Source organism: Arvicola amphibius, chromosome 3 (assembly GCF_903992535.2).
Source record: "Arvicola amphibius chromosome 3, mArvAmp1.2, whole genome shotgun sequence".
Lineage (NCBI taxonomy): Eukaryota > Metazoa > Chordata > Mammalia > Rodentia > Cricetidae > Arvicola > Arvicola amphibius.
Genome location: NC_052049.1, coordinates 131886916 through 131909837, shown reverse-complemented (window position 1 = coordinate 131909837; position 22922 = coordinate 131886916). Strand labels below are relative to the sequence as shown.

At 40.7% G+C, this 22922-nt stretch overlaps 1 protein-coding gene across 3 annotated transcripts in view; it reads left to right on the top strand.

Annotated features, from left to right (window-relative positions):
* Iqch (IQ motif containing H) overlaps positions 1 to 22922 on the top strand; it is a 194021-nt gene that overhangs the window by 117003 nt on the left and 54096 nt on the right. For all 3 annotated transcript variants that reach the window (XM_038323380.1, XM_038323379.1, XM_038323378.1), the window contains exons 16-17: positions 11209 to 11329; positions 15716 to 16002. In XM_038323380.1, coding sequence (XP_038179308.1) covers positions 11209 to 11329; positions 15716 to 16002 — 408 coding nt within the window. The remainder of the gene's footprint in view (positions 1 to 11208; positions 11330 to 15715; positions 16003 to 22922) is intronic.

Here is a 22922-nt window from a genome sequence, read left to right as displayed (position 1 = left end):
ATGTCATGGCGACAGATGAAAGCAGTGCAGTGTACAGGGTGGGATCCACTCTGGAGTCTTAGAGGTAGGCAGGATTTGGTGTAGGCATTGATATATAACACAGGTCACCTCTTTGTCCACTCTAATTTTGACATGAGCTTTGCCTGGCTGCAAACGAGACTTGAAACAAAGTCACGGAAGTCACTAGATGCTAAAAAGCCATAGTCACCATTGAAAATTCAGTATCAAGATGTAGGAACCTCTGGAAAAGCAGAAAGGACACAATGGAAACAAAACACGAATTTTCATATTTTCTTGGAGGCTGGTAACAAGGCTCTGCTTTTCATCCTATTGCCTAATGGCACCAGCTCTCCTTGCTCCACCCACTGGATCCCCCATCAACTCAGTTGTGGAGTACACAGTGCTTGCTAAGGTCTGTGAATCCATTTGCACAAATGCAGATTCCTTTACTCTGAGTCAGGGTATTTGTTTCAGTTAGTAGGAAGGAAGACTTAAACAAAGGCACACTTGCAGGAGAGAAGCCTCCTGACCCATTCCCCTGCCACAGTCTGTGAAACCCAGCTCTGCTTTCTGTGCTACCAGTCTTTCTTGTGACTGTTTTCTAGTTTGTTGATGGGCAAATCTTCCCTCTCTCAATTCTGGGGCCCTGTAGTGACAATGATATCACTGGTGATGGTACTCAGAGAGCAGCTTTCTGTGGAGCAGCTCCTCTGGGTAAAGAGTGAAGCTGGATTCCTCTTAGCTTTCTCTGTGCCTCCCTTCATTGAACCTCTGCTGTCCTGGAGAGTCTGGGATATGGATCTTAGCATTTTTACTTTACCACTTAATGGGAGAAAGGAAACTGAACTGGCTGGCTCTTGAATAGTACTATTACACATTGTTATCTGGCCGTTTGTAGGAACAGCGTGTTTTTTAAAGATTTAATTTTTAAAGTTTATGTGTATGAGTGTTTGGCCTGCACACACGCCTGTGTACTGTGTGTGTGCCTGGTGCCTGTGGAAGACAGAAGATGACACCTGAACCTGGAGTCACAGTTAGAGCCATCATGTGGATGTTGAGAACCAAACTCTGGTCCTCTGCAAGTGTAGCAAGTGTTCTTAGCTGATCAGCTATCTTTCTAGCCAGCAAGAATAGTTGTATTTTTGGTTTTGTACACTCCTTTTTTTTTTTTTTTTTTTTTTTTACTGTGTTAAGACATTTGGTATTAATTTCAGCATCACCTGAAGGGAAAGATTCTAATCCAGGGTATCCAAACTTAGAAGGCAGACTAAACCATAATTATTATTCCATCTTCTTAGAGAACTAATAAGTCAGGGAGCAAACCATTACAGAGGAGACCTGCCCACCATGATGTGCTCAGAGCAACTCCCACGGCCTTCCTTGGAAGCAGTAATGGGAGCCACTTGCAGGCAGCTGACCTAAGTGCCTCGTGTAGGCCGTGGTCTGGCTTTATTAGGTGAGCTCAAAAAGCCATTGACTTGTCACCACAAATGTCTAGTAAAGTTAAAATATAATGTAACATTAAAATATAACAATATTAAAAATATGTCTAACCAAATAAGTATAAAATCACGTTTCCCATTGCCATCATTTTCCTGAGTTAATTCTCAAATGTGTATCATCTCTCATTGCCAGAATAATTGTAAATATGCTAATTAGACATAGGATCTTAGCCATTTACTCTGTTTATTCATATTCATCACAATTAACAGCTGCATGTTACTCTTATTTTATTGATTAACTCTAATATGCTAAATCATTCATCTGTCTGAAAACTTAAAACTCTACTCTGGTTTTGTTTTGTTTTAAATTGCGGACCAGAAGTCGGGCGGTGGTGGCGCACACCTTTAATCTCAGCACTCGGGAGGCAGAGGCAGGCAGATCTCTGTGAGTTTGAGACCAGCCTGGTCTACAAGAGCTAGCTCCAGGACAGGCTCTAAAGCTGCAGAGAAACCCTGTCTCGAAAAACCAAAAAAATAAAAATAAAAAATAAATAAATTGCGGACCAGAGAAAAGCTTTGTTTTTACTTTTAGTATGTGCCAAAAACAAAAACCTGTGTTATTGTTTTCTAGGAGAAAGCCCATGAATAGAATGCTGTATAAAACAGGAGAGCTTCGGCTTCTGTTGTATGTGCTATATTTGTAAGAAGGTGTTAATGACTGCCCAAACCACTAGCAGAGCATTCAGAGCAAGGAGCTGAGTGCACCTAAAAAGTCTTCCTTAAATTCCTAGAGAAGCACCCCTCCCCTTAGGTCTGGCTTTGTGGCCCATGTCATGTCCTGCTTCTCTGGCAGACTTTCTCAAAGCACAGATGGCCTCAGACCTCAGTCACTACTCTAGAGTACGTCCTTTTCCAGTAGGCAGGTGGAGGTGAGGAAAGCTGTCAGTACGCAGAGCTCAGCTGCAGAAGGGAGGGGCCTGATCAGGAGCCCCTGGAAAACCCAGCTGCCTCAACACATGCAAACCTGTTAACAGCACAGTTGACAAAAGAGCATTTTATATGTTATCATTTGCCCAGTCATGGGACTATACACTTTGGTACCTTTCTCAATTTAATACATTGTCATAGTCATTTTAGTATGCCTATACATTATCAGAAAGTTTGAACAGCCTGCCTTCACAACCAGATGTAGCACTAAAAACATGATGAGCAATTCAACTTTCTTTTTTTTTGCATAATTCACCAAAATTTTGGTTATGTTTTTACTTATTTTTTTAGACATAATTCAGGTTTACGTGGTAAACATCTTTAAGCAGAAAAAGAGTTGAAATGGGTCAGTCTGAGGCTGAGAAGTTAGCTGAGTGAACATTCAGGGTAACTGAGGGGTAGTTGGCTTCACAAGGTGCCATTGCTCTGCCTCCCTTAGATCTTAAGAGGGAATAAGCCACAACCAAATCACCAGGCTCTCTAAGCTGCCATTTCTTTATCTGGAAACATAGCAGTTCACCTGTCTCATGGGGCGGTGATGAGAATTAAATGAATCCTGTAAAATGCTAGCAATATTCTTAGCATATGAAAGTTTAAGACATTGTTGCTTTTTATTACGGATATTAATTAAATTTCTATTATAAGAAAATACAAGCAATACTGAGTGAGTAAATACAAATCATTTGTTCTTTGGCAATTGAGAAGAAGGTTCTTTAGGAGGCTTTTGTAACCTTAAAGAATACTGTAGCACGCTTCAATTATCATTATACAAGATCCTACCAAAAATTCAGAACAGTGATCCAATTGTCCCTATGCTATGATTTTCCCAGTGAATGACTTTAAAAGAATAGCCCTTGATAGCAGTCTGGCCTCTTTCCATTTGAAAGTAGAAAACAATGTGTATATTAGAGCTTTCTCCATATTGAATAAAGAGGCTTGATAAAGGAGAGATTATTCTGACCAAAACACTGAGTTTGGATGCTTCATTTTCTGGTTCCAGTTGGCATATTTTCTAATTAGTGTAGCAGCACGTCACCATGATCATTGGAAAGTCTTAATAATTTACATATTTTTCTTAGCTCTGAGAATGACTTAGAACGTTTTCTTCCAGTTCAATGGTTATTTTCATGGAGCTGCCAGGGTTGAGTTTGAGGTACTTCTCTGTGCCTGAGGATGATGACAGGAGAAGGAAAATTGCCTCCCCAGTTAAATGAAAGCCAGAGTACCCCTTCTGAGGACCTATAATAATCAGCTATACAAGCTGTTGGCTTGTGTGTCCTATTGATTTAATATGCTTCTAATCAGTACATAAAGCTATGGGCCTGCAGTGTTAATTTTTCATATGCTTACAAAGTACCCTTTGATTTTCTGTCACACGTTAATTACAGCGTTTTGCCATTAAATAGGAAGCTTTGTGTAAACTAATTACTAGGTAATCATTGTCTACTGCAAGCGTGCTGTTTGTACCTTTTATTTTATTCTAAAAATGCACAGATCTCACAGTCTGGAAACACTCTACCTTCCAGCCATTAGCTCTCACTAATTCATAGCATTATTGTGGAGAGTGGAGGAGTTGTAATTGTTGTGGTATCAGAGCTGTTAATTACCGGAGTAAACAGTTGAAATGGTGCCAAGGTCTATTGTACAAGGCAGAGAAAAGGAGGTTTAAATGTTCCCCCACCATCTGGGGACTGGAGGAGAGGCAAACGCTTGAAAGCAGTGGCGGGGCACGGCCGCCGCTTCAGCTCCAGGGTTGGCGGCCATATGGATCCAGAAAAATTTGAATCAATTGAATTTAACTGCCAGTTTTTCACAATAACAGCGTGGAAGGAAGGAATAAAGCAGAGGATGAGAAGAAGGAAAATTGGTTAGTGTTTTCACATCTAGGAAGGACCCGCTGGAGTCCTTTTAGAATTGTCTGCTCTGGTGAAAACCACAGAGCAGGCTCAGGCTTTGGAATAAATTCAAAGTGAGCTCTTGCTCTCGGAATGCCATGTGCTTCTGGTCATCTGTCCTCGGTGCCCCTTGGTGAGTCAGGGATGCCCTTGAGAAGTCTAGGACTTTCTGTGACTGAGCCAGACTCAAGACAGACCCCTATTGTGGGATTCACTGGTCTCATCCTGTGCAAGGTCTGTGGAAGGAGAACAATCAATTTGCAGTGCTGACTCCTTGTATCTGATGTGTGGAAATATCTAAAAAGGTCCAGCTCTTCTCTTGATTAAGAAACAATGTTGCTAGCCCATTCCTTTTGTATAGGATTAAATAAAAAAGTCTCTTGATAATCTCTCAGTTTCATTTCTGGAACTCAGTCTTTTCCCATATTTGAATGAGAATCAAAGTCTGGTCTACAAAGAGAATACCAGGACAGACAGGGCTACACAGAAAAACAAAGCAAAACAAAAAGAAAGTAAGGAGAATCAAACCCAAAGGACATGTGTATTTCATTTTGTCTTCAATCTACAATTAAAGAGTTTCCATCAGCGTCCACAGTTTTCCCAACCAGCTTCATTTCTCTACGTTGATAGGAAGAAACCTGTTTCCAGAAGTAACAGTTATGGCTAATTCCACTTATGGTTGATTTAAACATGACATGGTTTTCATTTTAAAATACTGTATAATATTTAAAACAGTCATATGTATTTACTGATTGTCATTCTTACAGTTCAGTATAATTTCCTTGAAAACTATTTTGCAATGGTAAGAATATTTGTTTATCACCAGTCATTTGCTCCGGTAAGTACTCTTCAGTATCCTTCCCCAAACATGAACATATTTTTCTCTTTTTAAATCACCCTGGATTACTGTATTTATTTCTAATCATCCCTTTAGCAGATGTTGAAGTAATCTGGGGTGTAATATAAACAACTCTTTTAAAGAGAGAAATCACAGATACACCAGGAAAAAGGGCAGCGTATATCAGGCTTTTATAATGGCAGTTTTGTCAGGGGAGGGAGATGTCTTTCCTCCTTTTGTGTATGTGCAAAGTTCAATTAAGAATTTCTAGAAACACTTAATCTTTACCTATTGAAACCCCCAGCATGCAGCGCGACAGGACGAACTAGAAACAAACAAACAAACAAACAAAGCATGGCCCCCTGTGGTGAGAGGGAGGGAAGCAGCAGTCGGCCTGCCGGGGAGTGGAGAGGGAATGAACTTCTCCAGCGTTCCTGGGTTCCTGGTCGCAGTGAAACAGTTGTGCTGAGCCTCGGAATGGAAGCGCCATATGTGCCTCAGTTGGACGAAATGCTTCTCCAGTCAAATCGACTGCTAGGCCTGCAAGTTGGTGCAAGGTGGAGGCCTAGATAATGAGGGACAGGCTCCTCAAGAAGCAGTGAGTGGATAATGCTACACAAGTATGGAATTATATACCGTGTTTCAACATTCTGCCTAATGAGAACCGCCACTGCAGCGAATCACTTGCCACACACCCGAAATGGGCCATTAGCTATCAAGGGAAAATTGTCTTTGCTGCTTTTAGCAGATGGAGCAAATATTTTACAAAGCAATTTTACATACCAAAAACATTTGTGTGCTTTGGTAATGCTGGTTGTTTTACATTATGTTACCTTCTACTGCAGCATAATTTTCCATCTCATCGAAGGCAAACTTGGCATTTTTGATTTTTAAATTCTCCATTAACAATTAAACATGGAGTATTAAAGCTGTCCTTAAACTTTAAGTAAGTATGGAGAGTTGTTTCTGACTTGCTGGAGACATTTTCATTTTTTTCTTCATCCTTTCAACATATTTTTGCACCCTAAGGAAGGACTGCTCCCAATGGCTGTAGTGGAGAGGAATGAGTGACAGCCTCACTGCTGACTGCAGAGTAAAAGTCAGCACCATGTGGTTAGCAGAGCATCCCTGGCTTAAACTACCATTGTGGATTGTGGGGACATGCTTTGGTCCTCCAATTTTTTTTTTTGTATCCATTTAAAATGTTTAAGCTTCAACTAACAGAACCTCAACTCAAATGGATTTCCAAATAAAGAGAAACTGGCCTTGGCTATCTGGAAATCCAACTGGCTCCACAGTTTTCCATCTCTCCTTTGAACTATGCATAAGGCTGGTTCCTTTCTAAGGCTAGCTTCCAGAATTTTTTCTTGGTCAAGGCAATAGAAAGAGAGAGCATCTTACCTGGTAGCAACTCAGATCACACACTCTTTCCAGAGGCCCCAGTAACCTTTTTCTAGCAAGTGACTGGCCTCACTGGGTTGCATCTCTGTACTGAAGCAGCCACCGTGCAAGGACAAGGCTACATTTCTTTGGAGGTGAGAGTGGAATTCCCCTCAATCAGTCTTCCATAGCAAAGAACAGGGAAGAACAGTTCCTGAAAGGAACTTAACCTGAAGGAGGGGACATAAATGCTGGGTAGCCAAGAGAAGATATCTATCCTACCATTTCCCCATATTTACCATTGCACCTGTAGTTGATCTACAGCCACTGATGGCAGTTCCAGGCACAGATCCCATTCTGCTATGGCACACTGGTAGCAACTGGGCTTAAGCCCAAGTTTTGCTGCTTCTTAGCTGTATGACACCATGAAATAAAGAAAATATTTGTAGATAGTGGCTGTAAGGTGGTAAATGTAGGATGAGCAGCTTTTTACGCTCACCTTCACAGTGGAATGCTGCTTCTGCCACCTCTGTGCTGCCAGATGACTCCCGTCCCAGCACCGTTCCCACTGCACCACACTTCTCTGCCTGAACAGGGAGTGTCAAGAGTCCTTACCTAGGGCTCAGAGGCTGGAGAGCTCCTGCAGCCTCACTGTGTGCTCTTCTGTTACTCCAGGCATTTGTCCTAAGTCACCCATGGGTCCCCTTCAAACTGATAATCCTACTGACAGTCCTCGTCTGTCAGGTCCAGTCCTCCTTTCAGGGTTACCAGAAAGACCCATAAAGCAGAACCATCTATGCAGGTCTGCATTTCCTTATATTCCGTATTAACCAAAAGATTAAGAAATGTTTCTTTGAATTTCTTTTGAACACCATCACACAATATTTGATGTTGGATATTGGAGTTTAATGAAGAAGTTATGTGCTACTGATAGTTCAGTCAAAAAGCTTCAAAAATAAAAGTTTTGTAAGGATTGAGAGAGTATTCTAATTTGCACTCTTCTTTCTTCCTCCTTCATCACACACACACACACACACACACACACACACACACACACACATGCACACACCACTAGAAATTTTCTTGGGTGGGAAAACTAACTCTCTAGAGTTGGGCAGTATGGTAAGTATGCTGGTGGCTTCCCCGAAGATACCCTACATTCCCCTCAGTCAACATATCTGTTCCTTCAAATTTGCATTTCCTTCACAGAAAAATAAAGAATGCCATGAAGCAAGGTCTTGGCTTAATAGAAAAGAGTCTCTAGTTTAAGTATCAGTCAAAACAAAAGAAACCATCTCCTTTCTGAAGATGCCTTAAAACTTTCCAAGTCATTACAATTATTGGTGAACTCAGAGATAATGCTGGGTGCTCAACAACAAATGACCAAATCTACGGAGTGACGAAGATGGGCTAAAGAGCAGGAAATGCCTCTCGGGATGAGCTCCAGAAGCCAACAGTGAGTGCATTCCTAGAGCCAGTCCAGTAATGATGAGAGGAAAACCTGGAACCTGACTTTTTTCAAAAAATAAAGCACAATTTTCTACCACTTATGATTCATAAGGAATATTATCTTCTAGCCCATACCCCAGAGTCACTGGCTCTAAACGACCTGTGCAGTGCAGATGGCAGGACATCTGGAAGAGTGATTTGGTCACCCATTACCTTGTCATTATTCACTAGACAGAACTTAATTCCACATCCTAAGTTTGTACAAATGTACTTCTGTTCCTGGCTTATGATAGAAAGACAGGCAGGCATATGATAAGCAGACATAAATAGACCTATCACGCACACCCTCCCTTACTTGAATATGTGAGCTGCAAGGCCCACATTATCATCACTATTTTTTTTTTAAATTTATTTATTTTTTTGTTTATTTATTATGTATACAATATTCTGTCTGTGTGTATGCCTGCATGCCAGAAGAGGGCACCAGACCCCATTAGAGATGGTTGTGAGCCACCATGTGGTTGCTGGGAATCGAACTCAGGACCTTTGGAAGAGCAAGCAATGCTCTTAACCTCTGAGCCATCTCTCCAGCCCTATCATCACTATTATAGTTATTCTGTAGAGGTGAGGGAACAAGTCTCTCTTCATTGGCACGAAGGCCATAGGCACTAAGGTATTAGTTTAAGACTTATACATCCCACTAGAAATAAATTAGATAGTTAATATTACCCCTTCTGACCCCATTTTTCTTCACTATGTCTTTAGAGAGCTAATCATGACCCCCAAGCTGCTTCTGAGTGCCCCAGTATCTCCACTGAATGCCACCCTGTCAGTGCCTTCAGCTGATGGGACACAAAGCATCCTCCAGACTCTCTAGGAAGATTTTTCTTTTAGACATCTACCTCTTTGTTGTGGTTTTGTGCACAGTGCAAATGCTAGGCATTGTGGCAGAATGACTCACTTTGTAAGCAGAAGTACTACTGGCACCTGACACTGTCCAGAAGCCTTGTAAGTTAGTTATTGACTCTCACACATGTTGCAGTTGAGGTGACACTCCATATATGTCACCTCATTTATCTTTCTGAAGTCCTTAGAGGCAGGGAATCCTGTGACATCCACCCAGGAAGAATTCGTGGTTCTAAAGTAGCCGGTCCTTCAGGTGGTTCCTTGCAAGTAAGGAGGAAGTCTATTGAGAGATTCACCTCTTCTATTCTGTAACTTAGTCTTTTCTAGCGTTCTGCTGAAGATCTGGCACCTGGTCCTCAAGCTAATAGAGACACTGTTTCTAAATCAAGCTGCAGGGCTTCCATCTGCTCCTTTACTGTTTCCTCTCCATATTTTCCCCTTGCAAAAATAGCCCTCTAGCACATATGTAACTGAGTAGATGGCTCCACTTCCCTTCAAAAGTGGGAGAGACAGAAAAGTCCCTCCAATCAAGGCAGGATAAAAAGAGAATTTTCCACCTGTCCAAGAGAGGCTTGGGCTATGAGGTTTCTTTTCTCTGGGATAGTTTTCCAGAAAGAGGCAGACTCTAAAGCCAGCCTTCACTGCCCCCTGTTCAGAGACAGTTTTCTTCCACGGAGCAGAATGTGAACTGAAACAAGTGTGAGGCTAGAGAATGTGGGGTGTTCAGAGAGCAGAGGGGTTCCCTATGCTGGAGCTGCTTGCTCATAATTTTCACATGAAGCTTTGACACCATCAGTAAATTTGCAGTAAAAATGAGAGTAAATGTACAATGTAAGGTATGGAGTGCGAAGGCCCATTGCTTCCACTGTCATCTTCCTTGCTTCCACACGTCAAGGCAGAGGTTTACTGCACGAGCAGACTTCCCTAGCCCTTCCTAGCAGGACTCTGTACCTTGTGTTGGCCTGGAACACTCTGCTTCTGGGTGTGTTTTTGTTTTGTATGCCAATCACTTACTAAGATTAACTAATGATACAACCAGGAGTTTCCAGGTAGTTAGAAACAATTCAGATTATTTGGACCTGCCTATCATAAAAACTCTTAAGATATTTGTCTTTTAGTCTGGATTTTCAGTGAGCATTAAAACAGAATCAACCAGATGTTTTAAGGAATCAGAAGATGGCAGAGGATAGAAGAGAATCACTTTTTAATGTTAGGTAAATTGGAAAAATGAGTATGCAGATGATTTCCAGTATTACAACCAGCCCTGTCCCTAGAGCTGATGCTTACAAATTATTCAGAGTTCTCTCTTAGATTCATAGTTTTCCTGGGACCCTGAAGCAAGCTGGAGCTTTGCTTGTCCCTGCTCTGCATTAGAACATGATGAATACTGAGCACCGAAGTGTGTATATGTACACACTTTGTAGGTGTAGTGCCCTGCCCTGCACCTGATAGAAATAATGTCTAAACTGTGGCTTCCATTTGAAAAGTTTTTATGAGTCTTAAAAGCATGATAACTTAGATAGAAAAGAAATTATCATAGCAAGCTACACCTTTTACTTAAAAAGATAGACTTCCTATTGATTAAAGAGCTTCCTTCTGTTCTCACTCCTGATGGGAGGCTCTGTTGTCTTTGGATCATCTCACCAATGATGGGGTTAGCTATGTAACTAGACAGGTGACACTGTGATCTGCAGGGATTCCAGGTTGACTAAGTCTGACCATAGAGCATGTTCTCTAACTGAAAAATCTTTAAATCCCACCTTTACGGTTGTAGCCAAGAGTTTAGGCTTTCCTATCAACACTGTAAAAGGCAGCTTTTACAACAGAGTGAGCACAGGTTAAAGAGGCAGAAGTATCAAAGAAAGACCTCACCAACTCCGTTGTTCCTCCTAAGATCAAATGCTGTTAGATTCATAGAATAAGAAGTATTCTCATCTAAAGGAGTTAAGGGACAAGCTATTCAGCTTTACATTTTACAGACTGTGAAACTGAGGCTCAGAGTGGAGACGTAGAGGCCGCTCTGCGGGTGGGGCTGAAGTGAGTCTGAAGCCTGGACTCCTCACGACCAGTACGGGGTGCCTTTTGCACACAATATGCACAATTAGCATCAATTTCAGGGAGGGGAAATCACACTGAAATATGAAAAGTGAAATGCTGGAAAAATAGAACAATCTCAAAATGGCTTTCTGGCTCTGGGTAAACAGTAACCACATTTTTTTGCCTGTTGGAGGCCTGGTTTTTAATCACTCCACAAGCAGTTTTCATTTCTGTAGTAAAATTGCTTGTGGTTCTATTTAATTTGTTTCTGCAGGAGCCAGCTCTGGTGAAGATCTCCGAGGAGCTGGCGGGCATTTTAGCACAGCACGTACAGCCAGTCAATGAGAAACGGTTCCCAACGTGGAGGAAATTCCTCCAAACGTTTCTCACTCAAGGTAAATAAGACTGTAAAGTTTCTATTGAGGAGCAGTATTACAAGCTTAGGTTCTGGTTCTGGGTCAAGCCAGGACCAATTCAAATACTCTTCATCAGTCGATGTTGATTTAGAAAATGTTTCTGCAGCTGACTTTGTTCTTTTTCAAGCACTGCCTAAATATTTATCTTGCACACAGCCTCTTAAGTAAATAGGAACTGAGCATGCCAGGCGTGCCATGCAGAACTCAGTACTCTGGGCATTTCTTAGACCAGACTTGTCTTGAGGGGCGGCTCTCCAGTAAACCACGCGTGACCTTGGACAGTCCTCAGAGACCCAGTTTCCTCAGTTACTTATTGCATATAGGGTTAGGAAAATTCGGGGTTAGAAATAGGAGCGTTTCCATCGCAGACCAATGAACAAAGGCCTTCACTAGATCTGGTTTTCTCTCTCATTTTCTAGGAGAGCAGAAATGCCCTAGCTCAGAAAGGTAGCATTTTCAAACCAGAATCCTCTACAGACTAGGAATAAAACCAGCCTCCATTATTTTTATATTCCTCTCCTTCCTCATCCTCATTTTGGGAAGTCAATGGTAAGTGAGAGGATGAACAGAACTAAGTTTATGTGCCGTTCCAGAGGCTTCTGGGGTGCCACACAAGGACACAGTTAGGCAAAGGCTTCCCCTCTCTAGGAGGTTGCAGTGTAAGGCACACATAATCTGCTTAACTTACTGCTGACACGTGATGATGATAATAGTACACTGGCCTCAATATATAAGGATAAACTGGTAATGTTACCATGTTATAATGACAACTGAACAATGGTAATAGCACACAGTAGGTGTTATATGCCAATATCATCCTAAGTAGACACACATTAACTTACTCATCCTCCTGTCAATCCTATGAGTGGGTACTGCTGTCACCCTTATTTGAAGCACAGGGAGCCCAAAGTACAAAAGATTAGATCATCCCAGATAATCTGCCAACACATAGAAGGGCCATAAAAGTCTACCCTATGTTTCTGCAGGAGTCTTTGCCAGGGCCAGTGAGTCTGTTCCTTGGGAGCAGGACTCAGCCCTATGTATGAAAGGGGTTTGTCAGAAAGGACAGGCCTGTTGGCTGTAGAATACATTGGCTGGGAAGAGTGTAGCAGATGCCCTATTAATGAATTATTTAAATAAGAGGTTGGATGCCAGCCATCTAACAGGAATGCTAGGGGGGATTGTGTGTGTGTGTGTGTGTGTGTGTGTGTGTGCGTGCGTGTGTGTGTGTGTTAGGTAGGGTACCTTCAATGTTCTCTCATCTCTGTAAGTATATGAATAAACAAATTTCCACATGCATCCCTGGACAGAAAAGAGAAAATCAGGAAGTCAGCTCCATTTGTAATTGGAAAAAACCACAGTGTCTTCCACAAGCAAGCAAATAAACAAGTTTAGAAGGGTTTTAAATTAGGAGGTAAAACCATGAAGACATCCAGGTCTCTCTTAGGCAGAGTATTAGGAAGCTTACATAATCAAAGATCAGCCTGAAAATCCTTCCTCTAGAGCAGTGGTTCTCACCCTTCCTAACACTGCAACCCTTTAATACAGTTCCTCTTATTGTGCTGACTCCCGACCATAAAATTATTTTCACTGCTACTTCATGTAATTTTGCTACAGTTATGAATTGTAATGCAATATCTGATATGCGACCCCTGTGTAAAAAGGTTGTTCAACTCTCAAGGGGGTCTTGGCCCACAGGTTGAGAACCACTGCTCCTGATCATTTCTTTTTACGTGAGTCCCTTAGCTCTACCTCCCCTGAGCTATGCGGCCACAAGCTAAGGCTTCACCTTTACCTTCCCCTGTCCATCTCCCTCCTTCTTCCTCAGTCATGTCATAAACACTGTGGAGAAGAAGCAGAACAGGCTTTATTAACCCAATTTCACAGAGGAAGAAACTGAGGCTTAGAGATATTGGAAAAAATAACACTCCAGATAAGTAATGAATGGGAACATATTTATATCCTATAATTTCAGTACATTTTAAAATATGGTTTTTATAAGTCAGTGTTCTCATGACCTCTTTTGGATCAAACAACCCTTTCACAGAGGTCACATATTATATATCCTGCATATCAGATATTACATTACAATTCATAACAGTAACAAAACTACAGTTATAAAGTAGCAAAGAAAATAATTGCATGGTTGAAAGTCGCCACAACATGAGGAACTGTATTGGAGGATAGCATTAGGAAGGTTGAGAACCACTGTCACACGTAAGGTTCTGGATGGGCCTGAGCCCTAACCCTAGTACATGCAGGAGGCCTTGTGTATTTTCTGACTTGAGCAGGACATCACCCCATGTTCCCGACTCTCACCAGCTTCCCCCAACCACCTATTTCATCCTACTTCTATTCTTTTGAGCGAGCTTATGGCCACAAATTTGCTACAGATTTGGTTTCTACACTGTCATAGATTTATGTCCAAGACAATACATTCTTGGGGAAAAAATTTAAGTGCTTTGAAAGGAAAAAGGCTGAATGAAGTCTTGATGCTAAGAAGACAACATAATTAAGCATGTTTGAAATAATATATCAAGATTGGTTACTTTCTGTAACCAGTGTGATAAAACACCATGATCAAAAATGACTTATGAAAGAGTTTATTTTGGCTTCTACTTCCAGAGGGAGAGCCAATAATAGTGAGGGAGGAATGGAAGCAGGCAATCGAACAGGACACTGGGAGATCACATTTTCAACCTCAAGTGGGAAGCAGAAAGATCAAAGTGAAAGTAGGGCAAGGCTATACGCTCTTAAAGCCCGCTCCAGTGATGTTCTCTCTCCAAGGCTCCATAGCCCCCAAACAACTCCACCAACAGAGGACCAAGTATTTAACTATGTGAGCCTTGGGAGATATTTCTCATTTAAAACTCCATGGTATCCAAAGTAACATTGTAAATCATAAAAGATACTGATACATTATCATCAGTGACAGCCAAAGTATCAAGTTACCTGAACCACAGAGACTCACTGGTTTGCTTGTTTTTTTGTTTGGTTATGTTCATATTATTAAATCTCCAGCAACTGGCATTCAGTTGTTATATACTATAGCAGATCTCATTTGAAGAGCATCTTGAACAAGCCAGCAGATAAAATAGAGATTGAATTGAATATGCAGCCCCCCAAAAATCATTTTCCTTCTGAAAGTTAGCATTCATTAAGGCTTCCCCTTATCAAATTCATTGACACTGAATGAAAATATCTCTTATATGACTGCCTTTGAGAACAGCTAAAAATCTCAGAATTTAATTATAGATGATCCCGCTTCAAGTGTGGTTTGTAGAAATGGACAGAAACCACTACCCAACTATTACTTAGCAAAAGCAGCAAGTCCTGGTACTTGTTCACTTTTTCTTCAAATATGTGTGGGGTGGGAGGTTAAATGTGCATGCATGTGAGGCCAGAGGTTGATGCTGAGTGTCTTCCTTGATTGCTTTCCACCTTACTTTTTTTTGGTTTTTCGAGACAGGGTTTCCCTGTAGTTTCTAGAGTCTGTCTTGGAACTAGCTCTTGTAGACCAGGCTGGCCTCGAACTCAGAGATCCGCCTGCCTCTGCCTCCCGAGTGCTGGGATTAAAGGTGTGCGCCACCACCACCCGGTTCCACCTTACTTTTGAGACAGGGTCTCTCACAAAACTTAGGACTAGCTGAGTCAATTATATGCACTAGCCAATTAACCTCAAGGATCTTCCTGTCTCTGCCTCTCGAGTACTGAGGCTACAGACATATGTTACCACACTAGTTTTTACAAGGGTGCTGAGATTTAAATTCAAGTCCTCATACTTTTGTGGCAAGCAGTTTACCAACTGGGCCATGTCACCAGTCTCTGTGTTTGGTTTTCTACAGGAGTCCTATGACCAACATGACGGCCAATGTTTTTTATGCCTATTAGAAGCCCACACCTGTCAAACCTTAGAAAAGCAATCATGCTAGACAGAAAGAGCACACTGGTTATTAGGATACCAACAGTGGGCGGTGGAGAGTTAATTCCTCGAGGGGTTTGACCCATAATCCTCGGATCCTTCATTAATGTAATGAGTGGTTCCAAATATAGCATTTATAAGGTGTTTGTAATCATGATTGTAATCAAGACTGCTGTTCACTGAGCCCTCCCATGTGTCAAGAACCAGACTAAATACCATAGGCACAATTTCTCAAACTTTATGACAGCTTGGTGATGTAGAATTATGCCCCCCCTTTTATAAGAGAAGCAAGTCAAAGTTTGAAGCCACTTGTTCAGTTTCCCAAAATGACAAGTACAAGGTCTGAGCCCGAGTCCCCCTGCCAAAACATAGGTCATTCTTCCTCCTGCAAGGGTCTTTCTCTTGACTGTGTTCTTTTATCTGCTCCATGGTTTTCCAACCAGGTGGCGTGATTGAAGGATACCCACCTACAGACAGTGTCACCAACCTCACCGTGGACATGTTGATAGAGCCTGATGGAGAAGTCAGGGTACTGTCAACAGGGGACCAGTTTCATGCTGATGGCCCCTTTATTTCTTCTGGTACCACCATGCCTCAGACCTCAGTGGATCCCCAAGTTCTCATTTCTTTGTGTCTCCAAATTGGAAATGCCTGCAAAAAGAAAGATGTGATTGGTTACTTTTCTATAGATCTGGTGACTTTTATTGATCCAAACACCTTAGAGCAGCAGGTAAGTTGAACAGTTGGCATATATGACACTAAAATACTCCACTCCCATGCAGCAGACAGTATCAGGAAGCACCCAGTACTCACTATGTTCTTATGAGCTGACTGTAAATCTACATCTGTGCTATCCATGCTGACCTAAGGGAGACCAGGCTTTCTGTCTATAAATAGGGTCAAAGTTAAAACATTTGTGCAAAGTAGAAGTTTGAATGATTGAAACTCATCCAACACAGTTGTTAGCTGAGTCTCTCATTTTTGTGCATTATTGCTATGTTTATATCTTATTGAGAAACTATTTTACACTGTCCAGGGACTGTACCTATCTAAAGTGTGTTCTTTTTTTTTTCTTTTTTCTTTTTTTGGTTTTTCGAGACAGGGTTTCTCTGCAGCTTTTTTAGAGCCTGTCCTGGAACTAGCTCTTGTAGACCAGGCTGGCCTCGAACTCACAGAGATCCGCCTGCCTCTGCCTCCCAAGTGCTGGGATTAAAGGCGTGCGCCACCACCGCCCGGCTAAAGTGTGTTCTCAAATAGAAAAATGAATAACCAGAAATGAGTTAAGAGTCTTGTATCTGATCTTTTTTTGCCAATAGTTCACTAACAACTCAGATTATCAATGTTTTCTTTAAATCATGTATTGAGAAATATTTTAAAAACAAAAAGATCTAAGTAATCATGCAATCAATATCATATGCCCTCTCCTCACTTAAAAAATAAAATGACATCACCAGCACCTCCAGCCCTGGATACCCCTTGCTAAACATGGAGCTCTTCCTCCTCCTTGTGAACAGGTGGAGACTTCCATCTTAAATTTAGAGGGTTGACAGTTTTATACATCTTTATACTTTTAGTGCACACGGAGGTACCAGAAACAATATATAGTTCCACTCAGTGTTTTTAAGCATCCTAGAGATTATATATACATATATTCCATAATATGCTTTCATTTATTCAAGTTACATGTGTGATAGTCCGATCTGCATATTTGATTTTTATAAATATTTTTAAAGCTTTTTCTTTATGCTTTCTTTTCCCCTAGAATGATAATATTTAAATTTACTACTTCATGAGTCTCACTTTTGTAATGTTTGGTTCCTCTGCTTTTCATGTTGGGTGTCTAGACTTCTGGCTAAAGTTGAAATGGCTTGAGGTTTCCCACCCTCCAATGTCCTCTAGTATCAAGCAATGCAGTGTAAATAAACTGTAGGTGTTTTATATTCATTGTTCAGTTTTATCTGCGATCTAAGTCAGATGAAGGTTTAACAGCAAGAGTTTATGTTTAGGGTAGTCTGGGGTTTGCTGGATAACCATTTTCCACTTGTCTCTATTGGGTTTCTATTTTGTTCCCAGATTCATAAGACAGAGTAAAGGACAGACTGAAAGGCATTCAGAAACTTCCCTAGGGGAGGAGGATGAAAGAAACCACACCCCTGGTGAAAGACTAGACTGGCAGGGAAGGGTGTAGGAGGAGACTGTACTTTCACAAGCACCTGTCCTAGAAAGAAGGATAAAGTCTGAGGTTCCTGGGGTGGTAGAGAAGATGAAACTATGGTCATAGCTCACTGACAGTTTTTACTTGAGTTTGATATAGGAAGACATGCACACAGGAGAGGGATCTCCTCTGAACACAATGTTGATCCTTCCTGAGTTCACCATCTATATATACTTCTGAGAAAAGATACCCCACACCAGTCCTGTGCATCTGACCAGCCCTCTCTCATCTCAGATCTTTTTTTTCTTGAGTCCACCACACAACCTCCCCCAATCTCTTTTGTTCATTATGGCACACTCTGCCAGAAATATGCTGCCCTCAGCCTGAAATGCTCTTTGTCAGGGTCTCACTATGCAGCCCCAGTCTGGCTTCAAACTTGATCCTCCTGTCTTGGCATCCTAAGTGCCAAAGTTACAGACATGAACCACCCCCTGCCCCTGAGTTTTGCCTTTTTTTTTCTAACTGAGTTAACCCCTCTTCCTACATATAATATTTCAGCACAGGCCATACTTATTAGAGACTTCCTGACTTCCCTGGCAACATCAAAATCACTGTTTTGGCTTCTCATATTATTATCTACCATACTTCTCCTATCACTTGTCTCAGTGGCAATTTAGACCTGTTGTGTGATCATCTGATTATCTGTCTTCCTCTGTGGACACAGCTCTGCATGTCTCCTGCACTCCCTATTGTTTGCTAAGCAGTATCTCTGCACTGGGTCAATAGATAGGTGTTCAGGAAATATTTAGTGGGTCAGTAAGCACAAATCACTTGCAAGCAGGAGTTTTCAGGTGTTTAGAAGAGCTCAAACATCACTGAAATGAATGAAATGGATTTATATAAACCCAAGATTCTCTGATTTTATCATATTATGGGTTCTGTTTTCCTTCACTAATATTTGAATACATGGTCACAGGTGCTGCAGAAAGTCCCCAGTGGCCACTCAAAGGGTATTCCTACATTAGCAAAGGAAATATGTTTTCTGTGTTTCACTTACAAATGCAGGCCTATTCTCCAACAGTTTTGCAAGTGACATCACCTCAATGGCACCCTACTATTCTGGCTGGCCCCCCCGTGCCGCCACTGAGGAGATGGACACACTCTCAGCCTCCCGATTCTTGCATGTGTAACAGATCATAAGCATTATCTCACTTTAATCAGCATTTATTCCTGATAATGAACAGCTTCTCATGTTTGTCAGCCCTTCTGCTTCTCTCCACTTAATTGTCTGCTCATAAAATAATTATCTGCTTATAGTTTTGTCCCCTTTAAACTGAGTTATCATGAAAGTGTTGATTTGCAGAAGTTTTTTATATATAAAAAACTCATTCTTCGATCTACATGTTGCAAATACTTCCTCTCCAATTGTCATTTGTGTCCTCTCCCATATAGAGGTACATATATCTGTAACTACTTATAAATCTATCAGAACATATCCTACACTATGAATTCCTGCAAAGATCTTCAATAATACTCTAATGCCTCAAAATTCTTTCTAAACTACACTTTTTCTATGCTTAAAAATAAGGATAAACACGTTACCCATCAGTAAGGAACTTGAGTCTCTTCAGCCTCAACACATCTCACTCACTCCTTTAGTCGTCTGTGTCCAGTCTCCCCACTCGGCACACGTGTGCTCCCCACCACACGTCATGGACGCAGACACCAAAGCCTACCATTTGTGCTGTTTCTGTGATATCTGCATTACACTTTAATTCAAATAGTCAAATTTAACTATTTTCTGTTGTGTTACTTCAGACTTACTGTTTTTCCCTGGTCTTCCATTTTCTCACTTGTAAAATGAACAGATTAGCTTTCTTAATGTCCAAGTAAATTTTCAGTTCAGAAAATTATTTATTCTAATGATGTTTTCATAATACTTGCATTCTATACTGTATATATTAAAATTCAAATTTTAATAAAATACACTTTTTGAAAAATTATGACAAATAATCACAAAGATTTATATAGATATACTAATCATAAAATGGCCTAAATTGTAATAATAGAAAAACTTTAAAGAACGTATCATATATAAATGGAAACAAACTGTGATATTAAAACTCATGTTTTTGAAGATATTTAAAAGTGCTAATATAGTAATAGAAGGTTAAAAAGCAAATCATAAACAATATCTGTAATGTTATAATTTTATAAAAAGAAATATATATATATATATATATACACACATATGCAAAGCAAAAGGATCCTAAAGATATATACTAAAATATCACATCATTTTTACTGAGGCTGTGATAGGCAGAGCAATTGTCCCTTATGGTACTTACATGGCAAAAGAACTTTGCAGATATGACTGTTCTGAATTCAACAATGAGATGGGAATTTGGAATGTCTAGGGACCAATTACTGGCAGGTTCATTTTAAGGAGGCAGGAAAGCTGGAGAGAGAGAGAGAGAGAGAGAGAGAGAGAGAGAGAACTACATTACTGACTTTGAACCATTCATTTGTGCCAGTTTACACCAGTGAGCTTGTGGCAATTCATTACAACAGGGCTAAGAAAGTAACAAAGAAATTGGCTGCTATTTTGTTTTCTGTGCTTTCTGCATTTCCCTTTATAGTTTAATTAATGTATGTATTTATATTCATTCATTTGTTTTGGTACTATGGGTTGAACCTACGGCTTTGTATATGCTAAACTACACCCTAGTCCCTGCATTTGCATTTTCAAGAGTAAACAAAGACGTGTTAAATTTCTAATCAGAGAAAGAAATGAATAATGATAATCATAGATTTGTATAGAGAGTTCTAATCTGCAAAGCACATTCATGTACATGGTTTTATTTATACACACATCTTAGAACAGATATGAGAAGCAGAAAACTGAGGTGTCTACATCCATTCAGATTTTTGCTAGGTAGCTCCAGCTGGGACCTATAATTTACCATGCTGGCACAAGAGAAGCAAAGGGGACTAGGGTCAAGGAAAAGCAAATAAATTAGAGGGGTGCACTAAGGACAAACTTCAGATCAGAAGGTAAAGATTCTGTCATAACCTCAAGAGATAAAAATGAAGGTCTAAAGCAGCAGAATGAGAAAATGGTTTTGGAAATGTAGGATTTAAATAAATAGACACTAGGCATCCAGCCTGGGCTAAATACTGAGATTCTGTTTCTAAATAAATCAACAAATAAATGGAACTGGGAAAGTCAGATAGAACACAGCATTGCAGGGGAATAAAAGAAGGGAGCTGGTCCCTGGGAAGTGGAGCTGGTGGAGCACAGTACAGACAGTCTCCAGCAGGGTAATAGGTCTGAGATTTCAGGAAACTAGAAATGCGAAATCCAGGCCTTTAGAGACCACATGCAGAATACATGATACTCCAGAAGACAGTTTCGTGGCAGCCCTGTTCTAGGAGGAACATCAAGTACCTCCAAAAACTTTAGGTTGGGGAGAGATTGACATATTCTTTGAACAAACACATTCTGGGGGGGTCTATTCTGATGTCCCTTGTTGAGGGAACAAAGATAAACTTCTAGGAAATTTAGATCTCTGGAGTTTACTCATTTACGGGGAAAACTAATGAAACAAGTGTTTATTGAGCATCTATTACGCACATGCCATTATAGCAGGTGCTAGAGAAGCTGCCGAGACGATAGACAGGGGAAAGTGCCTGCCTTGAGGGGCACACGGTCTAGCTGGGAAGCCGATCTGGAAAAATGAATCACAAGAAAAGGCTTAACTGACAGCTTCAAAGAACAATAAAAGAGACATCAGAAAGGTAATGTCAGTTTAACTGTCACAACACTTGCTGTGTGCACTCAAATAAGAGCAAGGTCCCTTCTGTTTGAAGCAATCAAGGGAGGTTTTTACAAAATAGGTGGGATGGGAGCTGAAGGATAATTAAGATTGAAGGAGTGTAAGAAAGAATGTGCTCTAAGTAGGAAGAGGTTGTAAAGGGTGTGGTACAAAACGAAACAAAACAAGACCAACATACAGAATACATATGGAGAAAAATGATAATCTGTGTCTTACAAATATCATATTTTACCTTATATAAATATGAATTTATATAACATTTAAACAGACTGTCAAAGACACTGGCTGTTGAAATCCCAGATTTAAAAATTCTTTGCTTGTAGATAACTGTGAACTGTATGAATGTGTATATGTCCATGTGTGTGTGTGCGTGTGTGTGTGCTCATTCATGTGTATGCCTGTGTGTGGAGGCAAGAGGTTGGCATCGGTTGTCTTCTGCAATCACTCTCCACCCTTATTTTGTCTTGAGATGGGGTGTCATATAGTCCTAGCTGGCCTGGAACTCATTGTGTAGACCAGGCTCACTGCCAATCCTCACACCTCCTCCCAAGTGCTGATTTAAAGGCATGCACCACTGTGACTTTGAGACAGGATCTCTCACTGAACCTGGAACTTGACTGCCTAGCCAATAAACCTCAGGGATCTTCTGTCCCAGTTCTCAAAGGTTGTAATGAATGACAGACACTTACCACCACACCTGGCTTTTTACACGGGTGCTGGGGATTTGAACTCAGATTCTCATACTTGTGCAGCAAGCACTTTACCCACTGAGCCATCTCTTCAGGCATACTAATTGTGAACTTTGTGGGGAAAAACCTCATTTATGAGTGCTGATAGGTATATTTAAAAATAAAACAGGGATAGGAAATTAAATCTTTTTATTTCGTTTCTTGCTGTGTTGGGGATTGAACCCAAAACCTCTCATTCTCAGCAGGAATTCTATCACTATACTGTGCTCCCACCCAAATCCAATCTTTAAAAAAAAAGAGTTGAGATGAAAAATGGCTAAAAGTGCTTAGTAATGGCCCTTCATCAATAGGGTAATCACAAAAAATAAAACACTACAAAATGAAAATTGAGGAAAGACAAAATGGAGTACCTGATGTATATCAGACCATATGTCATATCGCATTGGTCAGACTTTTTGCAGCTGATATATGTGAAAAAGAACGTAAAGGGAGGAAATATTTATCTTAGATTACAGTTTCAGAGGCTTTTATCTGGAGCTAGCTGGCTCAATTGCTGTGAGCCTGAAGCAAAATTTAATATCATGCACAAGGGTAGAGGACAAATTCCATCCTTCAAACCTGACCCCAAATGACTCCCAAGTAGGCCCACTTTTCACAGTTCTAATACCTCCAATAGTGCATTCAGATTTTTAATCCACTGATGGTTTAATCCATCCATATCACAGTTATATCCTCAGAGTCCCAGCTCTGAATGCAAGTTGTATCAGGGACCTTTCAATACACGGACATATTAAACACTTTCTAAAAAGTGTTTCTCTGGGTTTCTAAATGCATAGTCTCATCCTGCAACAGGAAAATCACCTAAAAATGTCTCACTATGATGCCATGAGTGTCAGCCTCTCTCTTCACACTGGCTAGTGTGATACTTTAAGACACTCACTGAGCCTTTGGTCTATCATTAGTGAATTCT